Raw genomic sequence first — 20,103 nt, forward strand, 5'->3', positions numbered from 1 at the left:
AGGAGCGCGCGGACGGCGGATTTCTTTTGTTTTTTATGTTAAATTATGTCTATGTGAACTGTGGAACTGGGCCGTTTTGTGGCCGTGATGTTTAATTATGTTTTATGTTTTTACACTTGCATTTATTTTATTTTATTGGCACTTTGTTTTTGTTTTTGTGTTTTTTAATCACGTCCATCCCGGACATGATTTGGGTGTGACCACGCATTGGGACACTGACAACTCAACAGCCCTAAGCAGACATAGACAACCCATTACCGCTTTAAACGAACGAAAACAGACTAAACCAGACGTCCGTTTAAGGTCGTGCGCTGGAGTTGGTCTCACACCCGGACCGGACGGACGGAGCAGCAGCACAGGGTGTGGCCTGACACGTGAGCGACCAGGATCTGCCACCACTGCCGGAGCGCGCTGGTCGCAGCCGATCCGAATCCCTCCGCCCGAATATCCCAGCCCCCATCCCCTCTGCCTCCCTCCCGCTGCTTGCTTTGCTATCCAATCCCGCTCGTTGTTTCCTTCGCCACTCTCTCTCCCCCGCTCTCTCTACCTCACCCTCCGTCCTCCTCCCCGTCTCGCGGCACGGCCAGAGGAGGCCGCTCGCTCGGGTCTAGCGCCTCAGCCTCGGGCCGCCGGCGGTTGTGTCCCAGCGACGCGGCAGATTCCTCGAGCAGTTTTGGTGAGAACTCGATTCCTTCCCCCATCTTCCTCTACCTTACGGCTGGGATTGCTGTGCTCGGTCTGTGTGTTCAGGTGTTAGCTCCACAGGAAGGGGACATAAGTAGATAATGTCTTGCAAGCTTGACTTTGTTTTGTTCTACAAACTTGTTTTTGTGGGGAAAATATACAGTCAACGAACTCCACAGAGGTGAAATCGTACATGGGATGAAACCTTGGTGTTTGGGATGAAGATCCATCATGTCACTGGGATGCATATATTCATTATGGGATCTGTGATGATAGCCATATAGGAATGGCCGCAACAGGAATATCTGCCGATATCTTACTTAAACCTGTCCTGATCTCCAGTGTGCATTTCATGTCTTGTAGAAACCTTTGTTCGTCGTCTGCGAGGTAAATGCTCGCTTTTGTATTTGTATGTGGTGTGCAACATCACAGTAAAATCCAGGCCGCTGATTCACGGAAAATATTTGATCAAGTTCTATGCAATTACACAGCATTGAACCTGGCCCAGCACAAATGATTACCAATTGCGATAGAATTCTTGTAGACTAACTTTGGGAGAAATCAAATAGCTAATAGATAATCGATTTAATTAAACCTATTCAAATACTTTTTCATGTCAACCTGGCTAGAACTGGCAAGCCGTTGCTAATTCATTTTGTTTCCTTGTCTGAAACTCACAAGACAGCTAGAGCTAGTGCAAGAAAACACACACTATATCCATGGTTTGGATGCAACTGCTTTTGAACACCCCTTGATCCTGTAATATTTCTCATCAACATAAATGCATAGAGCTGCTGGCTTTCATCGAATATGGAAGATCTACACAACTAATAAACTAATTTCTTTGCCTGTCCTCGCTACCCTTTCCTCGTTAAAGATACAATACCATCAGTTAGCTATGGCGTATGGTTAACGTTTGAAATTTAGCAATCTGACTAATTAGCTGTTTTTACATTTCCCCCTACCTATGCTCTTCATCTTCTTACCAGGCTGGAATGAATTCATATCTTGTTTAATTACTGACTGTTATATGCTAGCTTTTGTAGGGTATCTCCATTATAGAAAGGATAGTGAGAATGGCAAATTTGGTCACCAACTGTGGTTTCAGTCCATCTCCTGCTGTTAAGGCACACTGCAACTCACCAAGTTATGGCCACAATTTCATCCGATTACAAAATTCGAAATCTTCAACTTCAAGTCTGAACCTCAAATCATCTTCCAAGAGGTCAAATAAGTTATATGTTACTTGTGCTAGTACTGCTGTACAAGGACAGACACAAACACCTCTTACTGGTAGTCAGCAAGCATCTGGGCAATCATCCTCTAAACCCAAAAAAGTTATGGTTATTGGTGGAGATGGGTACTGTGGCTGGGCAACTGCACTTCATCTGTCCAACAAAGGTTATGAGGTTGCTATTGTTGATAATCTTGTTCGACGCCTTTTTGACCATCAACTTGGCCTTGATTCACTTACTCCCATAGCTTCCATTCAAAATCGCATTCGCCGATGGAAATCTCTTACGGGGAAGACAATTCAGCTCTTCATTGGTGATATATGTGACTTTGAATTCCTTTCAGAAGCTTTCAAGTCTTTTGAGCCAGATTCTGCTGTCCACTTTGGTGAACAAAGATCAGCACCATTTTCTATGATTGATCGTTCACGAGCAGTATATACACAAAACAACAATGTTATTGGAACACTTAACGTATTGTTTGCCATGAAGGAGTTTAGTGAAGAGTGTCATTTGGTTAAACTAGGAACTATGGGTGAATACGGAACTCCAAATATTGACATTGAAGAGGGATTCCTCACTATTACTCATAATGGAAGAACTGATACCTTACCTTACCCAAAGCAAGCAAGCTCCTTCTATCATCTAAGTAAAGTGCACGACTCTCACAACATAGCATTTACTTGCAAGGCTTGGGGTATAAGGGCCACAGATCTTAACCAAGGCGTCGTCTATGGAATCAGAACAGATGAAACTGCTATGCATGAAGAGCTGTCCAATAGGTTGGACTATGATGGAATCTTTGGAACAGCACTAAATAGGTTCTGTGTTCAGGCAGCTGTAGGTCACCCGCTTACAGTTTATGGAAAAGGCGGTCAGGTATGTATTTCTTGTCTGCCTTAGTAGTGCAATATGGAGGATTTCCTGTTTGGTGTTTGTCTTGCTTTATACACACTTCTCTGTATAAAGTTTCTCCTTTCTTAATTACTTAATGTGATTCAGTACTATTCTTATAACTAGAACTTTTAGTATTCACTATACGTTTTCATTTCCTCTTTGGAAGTTAAAATACCAGTGAAGTAGCTTTTGTTACCTTGGAGCCTCAGGAAGTCAGAGCTAATCGCCACCATTTGCATTTCCTCGTGATTTTCATGAATAAAATTGGAGAGTGAATCATGTAAGCTTTGCAGATAATTCTGTACTGATATTGAACACTTTGCATATACTCCCTCTATAAACAAATATAAGAGTGATCTAAACGCTCTTTATTTCTTTCTAGAGGGAGTACTATTTTTTTTTTCTGATGACCCAACAGCTCCAATATGTAATCATCACAACTTGCAATATGCCATATAGACATGTATTTGTGTGTTGGTCGGAGACTGTTTTAAGCCTGCGACCAATCTTAGGGGTTACCTTTTTGTTATAATTTTGTCAACCGCACTGTTGAATTGAAAAACTAAGGAGCATTATCTTCTTCACTTTCAAACACTATAATTTGATTACCAGCTGGAAATGGAATTGTTTCATGGACTACTAGCAATTGTGTAGTTGGTTCAGGTTTCAACTCGATCATGTATTTCTAGTTACGTGTCCAAATAATTTTCTTAGGCCATCATCATCTGACATACATACAATTTACTGAACAAATTTCTTGTGCCATTCTCCAGACCCGTGGATACCTGGACATCAGGGACACTGTGCAATGCGTGGAGCTAGCAATCGCAAACCCAGCCAAACCAGGCGAGTTCAGAGTCTTCAACCAGTTCACGGAGCAGTTCTCGGTCAACGAGCTAGCCAAGCTGGTGACCGCCGCGGGAGCGAAGCTGGGGCTGGACGTGCAGACCAAGTCGGTGCCCAACCCGCGCGTGGAGGCGGAGGAGCACTACTACAACGCCAAGCACTCGAAGCTGTCGGAGCTCGGGCTGGTGCCCCACCTGCTGTCGGACTCGCTCCTCGACTCGCTGCTCAACTTCGCCGTCCAGTACAAGGACCGGGTAGACACGGCGCAGATCATGCCCAGCGTGTCATGGAAGAAGATGGGGGCCAAGCCAAAGACGGTCTCTGTATAGAGCGAGGGAGGGAGGGAGGGGAGGGAGCTTCCTTCCCCTTTGTTGTGTGGCGTATGATGTCAACAATGGCATTGACATTGTATCCTGTTGCTGTGTGTAATGTAGCAGTAATAATGTAGCGATAGTAGTTTGATGCACGCTGTAGTGAGGTGTGGAAGTTGTTAGATTTTATTTTTGTCCTACACGGACGGTAACTGCAATTGAACAGCAGCTGTGCAGTATATTACACTTACAGTTTGTCTAATTCACATTTAGATGTTTTTTAAGGATGTCACATCTAAGCTTCCACAAATAACGTAGCAACGAGGAACGAAAAAAAAGCTAGAACAAAAAACAGACCACAAATATAATTATGTCACATCTAAATGTGTCCTAAACAGATCCTTACTCTTATTATTTCTAACTAGCGATTTTAGCTCGAGTGGGTGTTACTGCAGATTTGCAGCTACGTAGCACTGGTTATTTTTTTTGAAACAAGGCAAAAGATTTGCCATTTTCATTAATTAAGAAGAGGTTTCGTTACAAGCAGACCGCCAAGCGGTCAAAAGGCAAAACAATTACTCTCGCGGCATTACATTACGCAAATGTTTGGTGCCCGCAATGGTCCAAATGGACACTTCTTCTTTGATGCATCGCATGATGATCGCCAGCGGTGCCGCCTTGTTTCTGAAGACGCGCGCATTCCTTTCCTTCCAAAGTTCCCATCCCACAAGAAGGAGAAGGAAAGATAGAGCTTTCGTGGGTTGACTATTATTAGTGAGTAGCGCATCCCACCAAGATTTGACCGTGTTAAACTGGAGCCAAGGAGTCGTGGGGATATTTAGACCAAGCCAGGCAAACACCTCATTCCAAACTCTAATAGAGAACCTGCACTTGAAGAGGAGGTGAGCTGCAGATTCTTTCACCTAACGTGGCACTGGTTATGATGCTGCCCTAACGGTGTTGTACATGCACGTTGCACAGTGGGAATGCAACGGCGCTCAATACATCATCACGGTGCAAAGAGAAGAAAAGTAAACAGTAGCATTTCCCTCGAGACCCAGAAAGAACTGAAGCATTTTTTGTTGGAAAATGGTCGGCAAGGGAAGCAGCCGAACGTGCAGCACACTGGACTGGACCCTCCCGGAACGACCGCCCTGGTGGGCACATGAGCACGGCGGTACGTGCAGCGATCGATCAACAGCGACAGCCGAAGCAGGACCGCCGGATCCAGCAGGACGCCGATAGGCGCCAGACCCACTATTCATTCCACAAGCAGCTCGGTCGTGACAGATCGACGACGAAGATGTAAGCATACAAGAAAATTATACGACACCCTTGACGCTGGCTGGACGCCAGATCTTCACCACCGTCGAGCCGATAACCACCCGACCGTATGCTTCCGGCCGGGTCCGAGCAGCTGTGTTTCATTTTCATGGCCTAGTGCATATGCTCGTGGCCGGCCGTGGGCGCGTGCGGTGCGGGATACACAGGCCAGGTCGCGCGGCTGATGAGACACCGCTGCTTGCTCGTCAGTCGTCACGCTCGCAGTCGCAGCATTGGGCTGTGCCGGCCTGATGCTTTTTTGGGACGCGCCGGTCGTGTTACCAAAAGGCACGCGACAGAGGCAATAATCGCCGGCGTTGTGTCAAACCTGTCCATGTTCTGCCTTTGTGTTTTGTGCCGACGGGGGTGAGCTAGCGCACCTATGTTATTGCCTCGATCACTACCTGGCATGGCCTGGCCTAGCTACCATCTGAGCTGAGTAAATTACACAGAAGTACCACAATTCGGGCATTGGAAGCAGATTGGTACCAAGATTGGTAATTTTTACATGTCAGTACCAACTTTGAGGCGAGACGTTGCAAAAAAGGCTAAAACTGATGTTTATACGTATTGACGGGAAAACTGACCAGTTGGGCCCGTCTGTCAGGTGCTGACGTGGCATCTTTTTTACAGAAAACCCCCTTGCTTTATACTTAATCCCATAGATGCCCAATTATTTCGGGAAAAAATGCTCCTATAAGAGCCTTTTTTTTTCGTTACTAATTTCCACCATCGATTTGGACTCGTTTGAAATTTTGCGTCGATTTGAACGAACAAATAAAAGAAACGAAAATTCGGGCATGGCCTGGGTGAGCTAGCGCCGACGGGGGTGAGCTAGCGCACCTATGTTATTGCCTCGATCACTACCTGGCATGGCCTGGCCTAGCTACCATCTGAGCTGAGTAAATTACACAGAAGTACCACAATTCGGGCATTGAAAGTAGATTGGTACCAAGATTGGTAATTTTTACATGTCAGTACCAACTTTGAGGCGAGACGTTGCAAAAAAGGCTAAAACTGATGTTTATACGTATTGACGGGAAAACTGACCAGTTGGGCCCGTCTGTCAGGTGCTGACGTGGCATCTTTTTTACAGAAAACCCCCTTGCTTTATACTTAATCCCATAGATGCCCAATTATTTCGGGAAAAAATGCTCCTATAAGAGCCTTTTTTTTCGTTACTAATTTCCACCGTCGATTTGGACTCGTTTGAAATTTTGCGTCGATTTGAACGAACAAATAAAAGAAACGAAAATTAAATCCCGCCCAGGATTCGAACCATCGACCTGCTTTTCCGCAGCGACGCGTGCTAGCCACCCCGCCAGAGCATCGCTCGCGACACAAAGCAGGCGAAGCTCTTCTTATATAGCTCAGGAACGCTGGGCCGGCCCACCCAGGCCTGCAATTTTTTTTTCGTTTCACACTTACCTGGCGCGCGTGTTGCGGCTCATTCATGGGAGCTCCTAGTCGGCGCTGTTAGGCCGGCCCATTTGTTTTTCCCTTTCTGCCAGAAACTGCAAAAATTATACGCAGGTAACAAGACTTGAACACTAGACCTCACGAACCAATTCCGGGTGCGCCAACCACTACGCCATGGTAAGACACATGCTTACCATCTTCGTCGGCTTCCTTTTATTCTTTCTGCAGCTCGCGAACCTCAGACCCTTCCGCAAACTGTTTTTTTTTAATCTTTTTTTCTCTTTTTATGTAACGGTTTTGTTCGCCTTCTTTCTTTCCTTTTTTGCTAAATACGTGCACCTTTTGAAAAAAAATCAAAGATTTTTTTTTCAAAATGCACGAGTTTTTTAAAAAATTGAAAAAAAATCATTGGTTTTTTTAAAAGTTCATCAAATTTTAAGAAAGTTCATCGCATCTAAAAAATGTTCATCAAATTTGAGAAAAGTTCATTAAAACTGGAAAAGCTTCATCGAATCTGAAAAAAAGTTCATCGAATCTGAAAAAAATCATCAATTTTGAAAAAAAACATCAGATTTGAAAAAATAGTTCAATGGATTTCAAAAAAAGTTCATCAAGTTTGGAGAAGTTCATCAGATATGAAAAAAAGTTCATCGGATTTCAAAAAAAGTTTGTCAAACTGATTACATAATTTCTTATTTTATACTGAACATTTTTAATGCATGATGAACTTTTCTTTAGAAACGGTGAACATTTTTCTTATAATATGAACGTTGAACATATTTTGAATGCAAATTGAATATTTTTGTAATATATGTTGAAATATTTAGCTCCTTAATAATACTAATATGTAATCGCAAAAAATATATGTATTAATATTCATGATTAAAAAAAACAGTAAACCAGTGTGCAGCCTCGCTGGGCCAACCGCCGGCCCAACGTCTTTGGACTAGTATAAAAACGGTCTAGCCTGGAGTACGTCGCCGTGGCCGAGTGGCTAGCGCACTGCGCTGCTGAGCGACGGTCGGCGGTTCGAATCCTGCGCTGGATTCAATTTTGTTTTGTTTTATTTATTCGTTTAAACCGACGCAAATATTCAAACGAGTCCAAATCGATGGTGAATGTTACGAACGAAAAAAAAGACTCTTATAGGAGCAATTTTTTCCAAAATAATTGGGCATTTATGTGATTACGTACAAAGAAAGGGGTTTTCTACAAAAAACATGCCACGTCGGCACCCGACAGGCGGGCCCAACCGGTCAGTTTTCCATACGTATAAATAACAGTTTTAGCCTTTTTTGTAACGTCTCGCCCCAAAGTTGGTACTGACACGTAAAAATTACCAATCTTGGCACCAATCTGTTTTCAATGCCCCAATTGTGGTACTTCTGTGCAATTTGCTCATCTGAGCTTGACAACAGCGCGAGTAGATTTGCACGGAATTGCTCCACACACGACATCATGTGGCCGATCCATGAACGACAATAAATCCAGTGAACAGAGTGTGGGCTGTGGACAGAGTTTCGGTGGCTGGGATTCATCCTCGTGCACTGGTCGTCTGAATTCTGGCGCTTTATTTATGCCATTAAGGACAATTGATCATGAGCTTGCTGTTTACTAGTACTACTACTACTACACTTGGTACTGCTGAAACTAGCTATAGTAGGCTGCGTCAATTTTTGGTTGCGACTGCACTGTGATCAAGCATTAAACATGTGAGGTGAAGGCACAATTAATGGTGGAAATCTCACTAGCCATAATGCCCACATGATCCATTGTTTACGCCATATCATTGGTACTCTCTTCGACTTAACAGCAACTCTAGCATACTCATTTCCTAAAGGGCTCCCTCTAAAACCATTTTAAGGTTTGTCAGCTCGGTGCTTTCTTAGGTTCCCTAAAATGGTAGTCTCTGTATTTTCTTTTCCACTTCTCCTCCGCGCGCTTTTTTCGTGTTTCAACATCAGACAACTCAACAACATTTCAAATCCATAATTTTTATTTTTGGGGTTTTTATCATTTATGCCACTAATTGTGTTTTACTACTCAGTTTTGCCATTAAAAATTACAACTGCTCAAAAATACCATGGTTCTATGAGATGTTTTCCCAAAAATGTCATTAGATATAAAAAATATGACATCGTTCCATTAAATGTTTGCTCAGAAATGCCATTAGACATCATTATTATCAGGTCAAACTCGTTGATCATGTTATATGACAAAAATACCCCTATACCCACCTGCCAGCTATCTCTATCTCACAATGATAAGTGTGGACCCCACTTGTTAGGAGTAAGCAAGCGAATAATTTTAGAGAAAATAAGAACGTTGTTGGGATCAAGTGGGACCCACATTTTATTGTAGTGAGATAGAAGGGGAGCTGACATGTAGGTCTATAGGTATTTTGCTCATTATGACATGGCAAACGAGATTTGAGCTGATAATCATGGTGTCGAGTGGCATTTTTAAGCACGCGCCTAACGAAGCGATGGTTTTTTTGACCAGTTGAAATTCCTAGTGGCAAACCTGAGCAGTGAGACACAACCAGTGGCATAAATGATAAATAAAACCCTTTTTTTAAGTCGAACATAACATTACAGTGTCCAAGTGCATGAATATATCATGATAATCATCACCCAAAAGCTCGATGTGGTAAAACTCAAGTACTCCTTCTTTGAAGAATTTAGAATGTGGAAGCGCAAAGCCCGCACTTGAAGAACTTGATCATGACCATAGTCCACACCTCTTGGGGCCGGGTGGGGTGGCTTCACCCTACATTGGCTTTTACCCCCGTTATGTGAGAGGGCAACAACAACCATTGTTGCATCAGCAGTTTCAAATTGGTCGCACCGCACAAGTTCTTCTTCCAATCCGATGACGGTGCCTCCACATTAGACTACTCGGATATCTTGAAGAACTCTACTCCAAAGCGGCGCCGAAATGGCGAAAATGGCTTGAGATCCAGGCTCCATTTGTCCACTCCTTTATAGACCCCTCACGCCTTGAAGGGTCACATCGACGACGATCGGCCCAATCATTCTCGCAACCCGTTATTTCTGCATGATTGATAATATGGGTGCGTGATTGAAAGTAGGAATTCCCACATCGTTCAATTATCTCTGGTGCTTGGGTCCATCGATGATGACCTTTAGGTTAGCTAAGGTGTGTATGTTTTGTCATCACCACCCACAATGACAGTGGTTGGCCATCCGAATTTTTTGGAGTGTGTGGGATGTTTCACATTCTGGACTAGGGATATCTTATTTAGAGCACGGTGTTGCCTCAAGTAAGCTCTCGATGACTTAGAAGGGCCCCGTGAGCCTGACTAAATTGTCCAACTGCTTCTCGAAACCTAACCAAAGATATCTTGTCAGGAGGATCTGAAAGGTGGCGGACTAAAGGTTTACATTTGATTTCATTTCCAGTGGTCACAAACCTAATTTCGCATAATGGCGAGGTCTTGTGGGTGTGTAGTGCATTAATACTGAAAAGGTATACCATCTGGGTGAGAATAGATCGTATCAAACTATTGGTGCATATATTCCCCGAGGCTTGCATTTGGAGGAGATAAGGACATCCGCGATGATTCCAAGAGCATGATTAGATCATATTGTATTACACTAGAGACCGATGACTTACCGACGAATAAAATGCCTGTACATGAGTACCCAAGGTCCCATGCCAAAGACTCGAGCCATTTGTGAAGACTTAACACCTCGAAACCTAGCTTGTAGGTCCAATCTAGCTCTTGTACTCTTGTCTCATATCAATACATGAATAATAGGAGGTAGGTCCATCACCCATCGAGGAGGGAGGGGCGGCCTTAACCTGCGAAAACATGTGTCTTCATAGTCTCCAATGAGCTCCCCTGGGGCTCCAACCTCCTTCTCCTTCTCCCTCCCCCTATGGATACTTCATACTTCTACGTGACTAACTATAAGTAAGCCCACCCAAGAAGTGCTCTATCCTTCGCCCTAGAGCCTTCGGTATCATAGCCAAAACAATGATAATATACGGTAGTAAGATCGGTGGTACATTCATCGTCTACGCCATGCATGCTTATAAAGGTTTTGCAACAAGGATCAAAGGGTACTTAAGCGCAGGCGCAAAGCCGTTGGACTCAACGACCTCGAATGACTCTGGGTTCTGGCCATCCGGGAGCACCCAATCAAAATGATACATCATGTTCGCTAGTGTGAGTTCCACCAGCCGCAGCGCAAAGGCGATACCAGGGCATCCCCTCCTCCCCGCGCCGAACGGTATGAACCGGGGATCCTTACCGCCGTAGTCCATGGCCCTGTCCATGAACCGCTCTGGCCGGAACTCATCGGCGTCCTCCCACGACTCGCTGTCCCTTCCGATCGCCCATGCGTTGATCATGATCCGGGTCTTGGCTGGGATGTCGTAGCCGTGCAGCCGGGTGTTCTGAATCGACTCGTGCGGGAAGAGGGGTATGGGCGGATGTAGCCGTAGTGCTTCTTTCATGGCAGCGTGGAGGAGGCTCATCTTCTCGAGCTCCTCCTCAAGCACTCCTCCCTGCGTACCGGCAGCAACTTGTCTCACCTCTGCTTGCACCTTCTCCATTTCTGTTGGATTTTTAACAAGCTCGCCATCGTCCATTCTATCGCCTTATAGATCGTGTCCGTGCCTCCTATAAACATGTCCTGCAATGTGGAGAAGGATCGATCGTGTTAACACGTGGGCTATTGCTAATGGTGCTAGGTTACAACAGTACTCCCTCTGTAAACTAATATAAAAGTGTTTAGATCACTGTAGTGATTCTTGATCGAATTAGTTTACGGAGGGAGTAGCAGAGTAGTAGGCCGTGGTTCTTAATCGAATTACCAAGATGGGCGCCTTGACATCAATCCGGTCCAGCCTAAACCCCTGATCACCATCCTTGAAGATCGAGAGCAAGCCGTCCAGGAGGTCATGCACCTCCTCACCGTCGTTTGCTCGGCTCCCCTCGTGCTCCGCGAGCGTCTTCTCGATGACACTGTCGAGCTCAGCCGTCGTCCTACCGATCCTCGCGTCGAGCCCCGTCGCCCAGTCCACCCACCGGAGCCGCGGGAACACGTCGCTAACGGCGATGGTCCCGAGCAGCTCGGTGAGCTCCTTCATCATCTGGCGGACCACCCCTGGGTCGACGCCGCCGAGCCTGTTCCCGAACGCCGCCTTGGAGATGACGGTGTTGGTCAGGCTGATGACGAGCTCGGTCACGTTGACTGCTCCCTCCGGGGCGCCGGCGCGGATACGTTCCACGAAGCCCATGACCTCCTGCTGCCGGAGGGAGCGGAAGGAGTCGACCCGCTTCGCGCTGAGGAGGTGCAGCACGGCGATGCGGCGGAGCTGGCGCCACCGCTCGCCGTAGGGGCTGAAGGCCATGTCGCGGCAGCCGTAGAGCGTGCCGCGGGCGGTGCGCGGCTGCGGCCGGCTGCAGAAGACGTGGTCCTGGGTTTTGAGCACGGCCTCGGCCAGGGAGGGCAAGGAGACCACGACGGTGGGCACGGAGCCGAGGCGGAGCAGGAAGAGCGGGCCGTAACGCCGCGCGAGGGCTTGCAGCCTCCGGTGGTGGCGGCCCCGGCCGAGCTGGTGCAGGTTGCCGATGACGGGCAGCGCCGGAGGCGAAGGTGGCGGTGATCCGCGTGCGCCGGCCTTGCGGCTTCTAGCAACGAGGAAGATGCAAGAGGCTACGAAGGCGAGGCAGAGCACTGCCACGGTAGAATCGAGCTGAAGAGAGGCCATGAGCGCCATGATTCTGACCTTCGAGCACGTGTGTGGAATGGCCACGTAGAAGATCGGGCTGAACTTAAGGCGTACGTGCGTCGGTGCGTGCCGTTGGCTAGTGTGTGTGCGTGTGGATTGGGTAGGATAGGGAGGGGTCCGCGGAAGAGAAGGGTTGCCTGATGGATAGATACGGCTGAGGAACGACCGTGCCGGCACGGTGGCGGGAGGAAGGAGCTAGCGGAGTGGCATGCCGCATGCAGAGTCGCGCACGGAAGCGAGCGCGAGGATGGCGACGGACAGAGACCCTGCGGGCAGGCGGCAGCTCGGATCGGACGAATCACATTCAGCGATGGCTGTTGCACGGCCGTGAAACGGACGCGGCTCGTCTGACGTACGGCCCACACACTGACGTGTGGGCCCGGACCCACCCGTCAGCAGCCCAACGGTAGGGGATCCAGCTCCCCGTGAAACATGTGCTCTCCATCGGCACGGCACACGTACCGCGTATGCACAGCGACGTCGTCCGTCCCGGTCTCAATGCAGTGGAGCGATGCCGACCGGGGAAGAGGCGTCAGGTTTTTCTTTTTCTTTTTTTTATTGATGAGGGAAAAAAAGGGAGAAGAGAAGGTGAGCAGCGCAGCGCAGGCGCATGCATGCGACGCAGATATTCCCCGCCTCGAATAAGTTTTTTTACCGGAGCGGGGATGTACCGGTGCTCAATCCACCATCCCTCAGTGCTTCTATATCCGTGCGGGTGGACCCTGCTAGTTTTTTATTTCCACCTCAGATTCCAGGATACAAGCTGTATACAACTGCAAATACGTGATGGGCCCCACGAAAGAGAGGATATCAACCCCACGCCGCTGTCTCCTTCCCGCATCGATCTCCTTTCTCCCCACCCCATCTCTTGTCAGTTCGTTTCATGGGGCTCCGTCGTAAATCCCGGCTATGGCCGCCGCGAGATCCGCCTTCTCCAGCAACATCCGGCACCGGATTCAGGGTTCCACCGCAGGCACCTACCACGGGGGGCACATAGAAGGCCGGCGGCGGCGCGGCGGTACCATGAGGCCGACGTGGAGCGGGGGCCGAATCCACTGGCCGTCGGGGGGTGGCTGATCCGGCGAGGTTCCTCGATCCCGCCAACCAGAAGCCCGTCCACCGGCAGCCGTGGTCGCCGTTGGTGTCTCCGTTCAGCACGGGCACCATGACGGGTCATCACGCAAGGTTGTCACCGGATCCGGCGACACCAAGCCTGACTACCAGCGGATCTGGTGAGTAATGAATCCCGTCTCCCCTAACCTCTCTCCATATGTATTTCACGATTTCTGATTTATTTAGCATGATTTGAACACTCTATGTTTCTTTACCACCAGATCGTCGGCCTCCTCTGCTACTTAAATTTCAGGATTTTTGAATGTTTGTGACAGAGAGCATGTGTTGTAGTTTTTTGAAAGAGACCAAAATCTATGAAATTACTTCCCTGTAATATATTTGAATGCGGTGTTGCTAGTTGTGAAACAAAGTAATGTGAAATGGTTTGTGGCACAATGTGAAATTTATATTTCAATCTGGTGAAACTGGATTACTTCAGTATGTCGAAGTGAGATTGAATGATTTTCAGTGAGATTTGTAATGATTTTGAGTGAGATTGGAATGATTTTCAGTGAGATTTGAATTGAAATAGCTATGTGTAGTTGAGATGTGCAAAAAAATGTGAAACTGGGATTTCAATGTGTTGTTGCAAGTTGCAAAACTAATTTCTGTGAAAATATATGGAATTATATCTCTGAAATATATGAAACAGCTATTTCTCTCATCTGTCATTTGTTATTTCAGTGATATATGTATTGAGAAATTACTTTCCTGGAATATATTTCAATGCGGTGTTGCAAGTTGTGAAACTAATTTCTGGGAAAATATATGAAATTACTTCTCTGAATTATATGAAACTGTTGTTTCTCTTATCTGGTATTTGTTATTTAAGTGAGATGTGTATTGGGAAATATGAAATTACTTCCCTGAAATATATTTAAATGTGTTGTTACAAGTTGTGAAACTAATTTCTGTGAAAATATATGAAATTACTTTTCTGAAATATATGAAACTGCTATTTGTCACATCTGTAACTTGTTATATCAGTGAGATACGTATTGAAATATGTGAAATTACTTTCCTGAAAAATATGTAATTACTTTCTAGAAATATATTTCAATGTGGTGTTACGAGTTGTTAAACTAATTTAAGTGTAATGGTTTGTGCAAGATATGTGAAATTTATATTTCAATGTGGTGAAACCGGATCATTTTAGCTGGTGGAAGTGTTATATATTTATGAAAATGATTGCAATGCTTTTTGAAAGAGTTGAAATGCTATTTCAGTTAGATACTAATTGAAATAGCTATTTGTAGATGAGCTGTGGACAAAAAATGTGAAACTGACATTTCAATGTGTTGTTGCATTTTTTGAAAGAGTTTTATTTGAAATGAATTTAATAAGTTTTCAAATTCTCATATATGTTTTAACAGATTTCATATCAATTTAAAGTGAGAGAGGTTTATCCTTTGAAAAATAAGCTGACATTACTGTATGTGTGTGTGTGAAGTGAGACTGGCTTCAACGTACGTGTAAAGCGAGGGCCGTGGCTGAAATCACGTGGGTAGACCCAGCTGGTCAAATCATGTGGGTGGGGTCCAGCTGGTGAAATACAGGAGGTTAAATAAAGATATGTGGGGAATACAGAGATACAACTTGTAACCACTTTTGATGTGGCAGGATTTTATTGGTTGGAGAACCACCGGTACATCCCGGGAACGGTAAAAAGAGGTTAAGCGGCATCGCGTGTTAGTTTTGGCGCGCATCGTCCAGCGCGCTGGATAAAAACCGCGTGCGGGCACCTCGTCGCTGTTACGCCTTCTCCGCCACCTCTTCTAGCGCCCGCCGTCGTTGTGCCTTCTCCCCCCACCCCTCCCCCATGTTTTCCAGCGCACCCGCGGCAACTCGGGCTTCTGCGGCGTCCGCCTCCATCCCTCCAGCGTGTATTATGCGGAGATTCGCTTTGATGATATACACCTTGGGCTCGGAACGTTTGACACCACTCACGAGGCCGCCAGCACATATGAGGCAGCGGCGTGGCGCCTCGGGAGGCCAGGGGTGCAAATGAGCTTCTTCGACGTGCGGACACGTGAGCAGGCGCAAGAACTCGCACCTTCCCCGCGACTAATCACAGCTGAGGACCGCCGCATCCAGCGGAGGTGGGAGCGCCGCCTCCTCATCGCCGAGGCGGATGAGCACGCCATGGCGGTGTGGCGCGAGCACTTCCCGCGGGATGTCGCCGCCGAGAACAAGTTCTGAGCGCAGAGGAGGACGGAGCGAGCCACGCGTCGGGCATGAGCGGAAGGCACTGGCGGAAGCCCAGTGCGACCTAGGACCTGCGTCGACCTTGGACGAGGATGATCCTCGGGCTCGGAACGTTCGACACCGCCCATAAGGCCGCCCGCGCGTGTGACGCGGCGGCGTGGCGCCTCGGAAGGCCACAGGCGCAAATGAACTTCTTCGACGTGCGGATGCGCGAGCAGGCATAGGAACTCGCGCCTCCCCCGCGACTAATCACCGCCGAGGACCGCCACATCTAGCGGAGGCGGGAGCGCCGCCTCCTCAGCGCCGAGGCGGATGAGCACGCCATCTTGGTGTGGCGCGAGCGCTTCCCGTAGGATGTCGCCGCCGAGAACGAGTTCTGAGCGCAGAGGAGGACGGAGCGAGCCGCGCGTCGAGCGGACAGGCGTGAGTTAAAGGCACTGGCGGAAGCCCAGTGCGAGCTGGGACCCGCGTCGACCTGGGACGAGGATGATCCTCGATGGGTCGACGCGTTTCTGTCATCGAACTACACCACCGAGGAAGACGAGTAGTAGTTATCTAGTTTATCGTTGACACGTTTATCTACTATATTTGCATCGTAGCCTTGTTTTTATCTAGTTTTATTTGTATCATATGGACTAGCTTGTGATGTTGGGCTTGAATTATGCTATGAATTTAATCTATGTGTTGTTTCATATTTTCCGTATATGTTGCTTCAATTTTTCCAAGCATCGGCTGCTCCTACGTACTGGATTTGCAGCGCCTGCTGGCTACAGCGCCTGGTAAAGCAAACGCCCTCGTGCGCGCTAAGAAAAATGCTATTTCAGCATTAAAAAATAATTTAACGTGCCGCGTAACCGCACGTCCGTTGGACTGTTTGATACGCTTTGGGTGTAGCGTACGTACCTACGGTTTTGCTGGTGCTTTTTACCTTTTCTAAATTTTATTTATTTTACTCTTTGTAAATACATATGTGGGAAATGTTTGATTGAACTAATTTCATAAAAAATATTAACTGGTATCTTGAAATGTTCATCGTATAATAAAAAAGTTCACGTATTCAAAAAATGTCGTCATGCATTTAAAAATGTTATTGCGTATTAAAACATTGTTCAAAGTGGACTAAATTTTTTTATATTGTACTATAAATCATTCATTGTGTAGTTTAAAAAGTGTCCGGTCAATGAAAAATAATTCATGTAATTTTTAAAAATGCGTTCACATGTTTTAACAAATTTTTAGTGCATTTTGAAAAGTGTTTGCACATTTTAAAAATAGAAGAATAAAAGAAGCAAACATAACAGAAAAAGGCACAGAAATAGGAAGAATGACCAGAAAACGCGAAAATAAGAAGAAAATATTTTTTTAAAGAAAGGAAAAAATAAAGCCAGAGAAACCAACAGAAAAGACCAAACGCAAGCCAACACAAAAAACTGCACGAGAGAAACCCAAGTTAGAAGAATCAGAAAAACCAAACTAAACTGGGCCGTGACGAGGATAGAGTGACCCTTTAGACTTTTCTCCAGCAAGATTAAAAAAAAGATTAACGAATGCATGTAATGTGGATCCGGTTTGGTACAGCGATGATGGTGTCGTATATACAGGTTGCGCAAATGTGCAGTAGAAGTTCAACAGCGTACAATTCATCACGGAGCAAATAGAACAAAAGCAGACGAGCTTCTTTCTTGAGATAGAACAAACGAGTTGGGGCACGCAGCATGCATTTTGGACAAGGACAGCGGTCGGCGAGCAAGCAGCTGAACGTGCAGCACACTGGAGACTTGACCCCTTCCAGAACGGCCGACGTGGTGGGCGCGGCGCCGGAGCACGACGGTGCGCGCAGGTGCAGCGATCAGCAGCTGCAGCCGAAGCAAGGGATCCAAGTTCCCAACAAGACGCCGAGAGGCCAGATCCACACTGACACTATTCCACAAGCCGCTCGTGACTGGGGAAGGGAAATGCGACATTTTCTTCTTTGCCACTACATCTCCAAACCACACATACTTCCGGCCGGTTCGAGCGGGAGCATCAGCAGCTCATAGCTCGGCTAGCCCTCATGCCCGCGGTCGGCCATGCGTGCGTGTAGTTGTAGTGGCAGCAGTACGGGTCGCACGGCCGATACAGCACGCGCGCTGGCCGGCGCCCGCCCGACATCGCCGCGGTCGCCTTTGGCAGCCATGGCTTTTCGTTTTCGGCTAGGGTGGTGCACCCGCAGCGTCGCGCCTGATGCCTTTTGAGTTGCAAAAGGCGCGCGAGAGATGGCAAAGCTAGGAAAGCAGCTTCGCCTTTTGTAGGCTGCTGGAAAGCGTCCGAGCTGAACTGAGGTTTGAAAACCGGCAAAGCGCATGCAACGTGAAATTTTGAACCGGGGTTCAAACGCGCCAACTGAAAAGAAGAGAATTATTCAGTTCATTAGAAAAGCTCAGCCGGTTTTCACCGTCGACCGGCCTGAGTACATTTCCGCCGAAAAGAGAGCCATCGTATGAGGTTATGAGGCCAACTCCATCACACGACCCTAAATGGACGTTCGGTTTAGCCGGATTTTGTCTCTTTGGAGCGGCAATGGGTTCGTCCATATCCGAGTCTGTCCGATGGATCGTGGGTGCGCCCAGCGGGCGGCCGCACCCTAAATCTTATACGTGTTGGACGTGTTTAAAAAAAACATAAAAACTTAAATAAAATGACTTAAAAAACACAGTTTAAAAAACTTAAAACTTAAGTTAGGGTCCATGGCCACAAGACCGCCCTGTTTCACGTCCAACTTGACATAATCAAACATAAAAAAAGAAAATAAAAAGCGGCCGCCGCCAACGCGCTCCTGCCGATGCCCGTCGATGCCGTCACCGTCGCCGTCTTCAGTGGCCGCCGGCATCGTCGTCGTCGTTGACGAGGTCGACGTAGGCCGGCGGCGTCCAGAGGTGGGCCGGCGGTGCATGGTAGACGGGGGCGGGCTGGACGGCAGGAGGTGCCTGCACGACCTCCTCCCGTGGCGACGCCTCCCGCTCCGGTGACCGCGGCGGAGTGACACACCAATTCACGCCCATGGCAGCGGCCATCTCCGGAGCAGTGCACGATCAGCCCCACCCCTGGCCCACTAGGCTCGGGTGGAACGCGGCCACCGGCTCCTCCTCCATCGCCTCCTCCGCGGCCACCATCTCCAGCTCAGGGATGGCAACCTCGCCGGCGGCGGAGCGGGCCATCATCTCCTCGAGGCCTTCCCATTGGCGCTCATCGTGCGTGTACATGGAGTCCTCCATGACACGCGCCATGAGACGGGCCTCCTCCTCCACTGTCATGCGAGGAGGTGGGGGGGGAGATGGAGATGGCGAAGGCGAAGGCGACGGCGTGGGCGTGAGGCTGCGCACCAGCCTATGCCCGCGCTCCTGGGGAGCAGGCGCTGTGCGCTCCTGACGTGGCCGCCGCGGCCCAGACGCCGTGTCGGCGAAGAAGGAGGTGCTCCGCACGCGTGCTCGTCCCTGAGCCAGGTGTCTCAGAGGACGGAGTCCGCGGTGTACCTGTCGTCGTAGTACAAGTTGTCGGGGAGGAGGAGGCGGCGGCGCTCGATCTCTTCACGGCGTGCACGGCCGCTCACCAGGACCGGCGGGATCGACACACGATCAGCGGACAGGTGCTAGTTGTTGGGGAGGTGGACGTCGCTCCAGAGGAGCAGCGTCCTCGTCTCCCAATAACGGCGGCACACCTCCACGCGGATGTAGTGCCGGCCGCGCTCGCCGGCGGACGTGGGGGCGATGGAGAACGCGGGCGGCGCGGGGGCCCGGCGTGGTGGTGATGCGGGCTCCTCCTTCTTCACGGAGCCGGCACAGCGCCCCAACGAGTAGCCGGCCTCGCGGTCGTGCTTCCCCTTACGGTTCCAGAAACTCATGGCTTCAAGGTGGCCGGCCGGCGAGCTCGGGGACGGGGGAGGCTAGGGTTTCGCGTTGTCGGGTTTCGAGGAGGCCGCGGGATGAAGTGGGGCAGTCTGGACGACGACCGGTCCACTGATTCCCCATTTAAGAAGAACGGCGACCTTTCACTGGGCCGGTGACAGGTGGGGTCAGCCGTTCCTGCGCATTGATGTTGGCGGATGGGAGGTAGGTGGCCGCCCCCGCCACGCGGCCAGACGTGGACGAGCGGCGCGTTCGTTCGGTGTCCGCATTGACCTAAATCTGATGCAAGTTTGCGTTTAAAATGAGTCGGTCCGGACACAAAACGGACCAGATGATTTCAAACCGTCGCGCGCTGGGCCGCCTCATTTGTCCGTTTTACCTTAAACAAACGAGGCCATACAGAATGAGGTCGCGCGGTGGAGTTGG

At 48.3% G+C, this 20,103-nt stretch overlaps 1 protein-coding gene, 1 long non-coding RNA gene and 1 pseudogene across 2 annotated transcripts; 2 read left to right on the forward strand and 1 right to left on the reverse strand.

The window, feature by feature from the left end:
* The first annotated feature begins 403 nt into the window (after window positions 1–403).
* LOC123054194 (UDP-sulfoquinovose synthase, chloroplastic) lies at window positions 404–4,257 on the forward strand. The gene is made up of 3 exons (XM_044477910.1): window positions 404–676; window positions 1,722–2,795; window positions 3,587–4,257. Exons 2-3 carry the CDS (start codon window positions 1,761–1,763, stop codon window positions 3,986–3,988), a joined length of 1,437 nt encoding a protein of 478 aa, XP_044333845.1. The 5' UTR covers window positions 404–676; window positions 1,722–1,760; the 3' UTR covers window positions 3,989–4,257.
* A 6,464-nt stretch (window positions 4,258–10,721) lies between these two features.
* LOC123143355 (cytochrome P450 71A1-like) lies at window positions 10,722–12,597 on the reverse strand (annotated as a pseudogene).
* Window positions 12,598–13,168: 571 nt separating this feature from the next.
* On the forward strand, window positions 13,169–13,891 carry LOC123143435 (uncharacterized). Its single transcript, XR_006470850.1, has 2 exons — window positions 13,169–13,707; window positions 13,810–13,891. It is a non-coding gene; the product is annotated as an uncharacterized lncRNA (long non-coding RNA).
* Window positions 13,892–20,103: the final 6,212 nt, after the last annotated feature.

This window comes from Triticum aestivum, chromosome 1A (genome assembly GCF_018294505.1).
Source record: "Triticum aestivum cultivar Chinese Spring chromosome 1A, IWGSC CS RefSeq v2.1, whole genome shotgun sequence".
NCBI classification, from domain to species: Eukaryota; Viridiplantae; Streptophyta; class Magnoliopsida; order Poales; family Poaceae; genus Triticum; species Triticum aestivum.

Coding starts and splice junctions, on each gene's coding strand:
- LOC123054194 (XM_044477910.1), top strand. CDS start 1,761: ATGGCAAATTTGGTCACCAACTGTGGTTTCAGTCCATCTCCTGCTGTT. Junction 2,796..3,586: donor TTTATGGAAAAGGCGGTCAG/GTATGTATTTCT, acceptor GCCATTCTCCAG/ACCCGTGGATACCTGGACAT.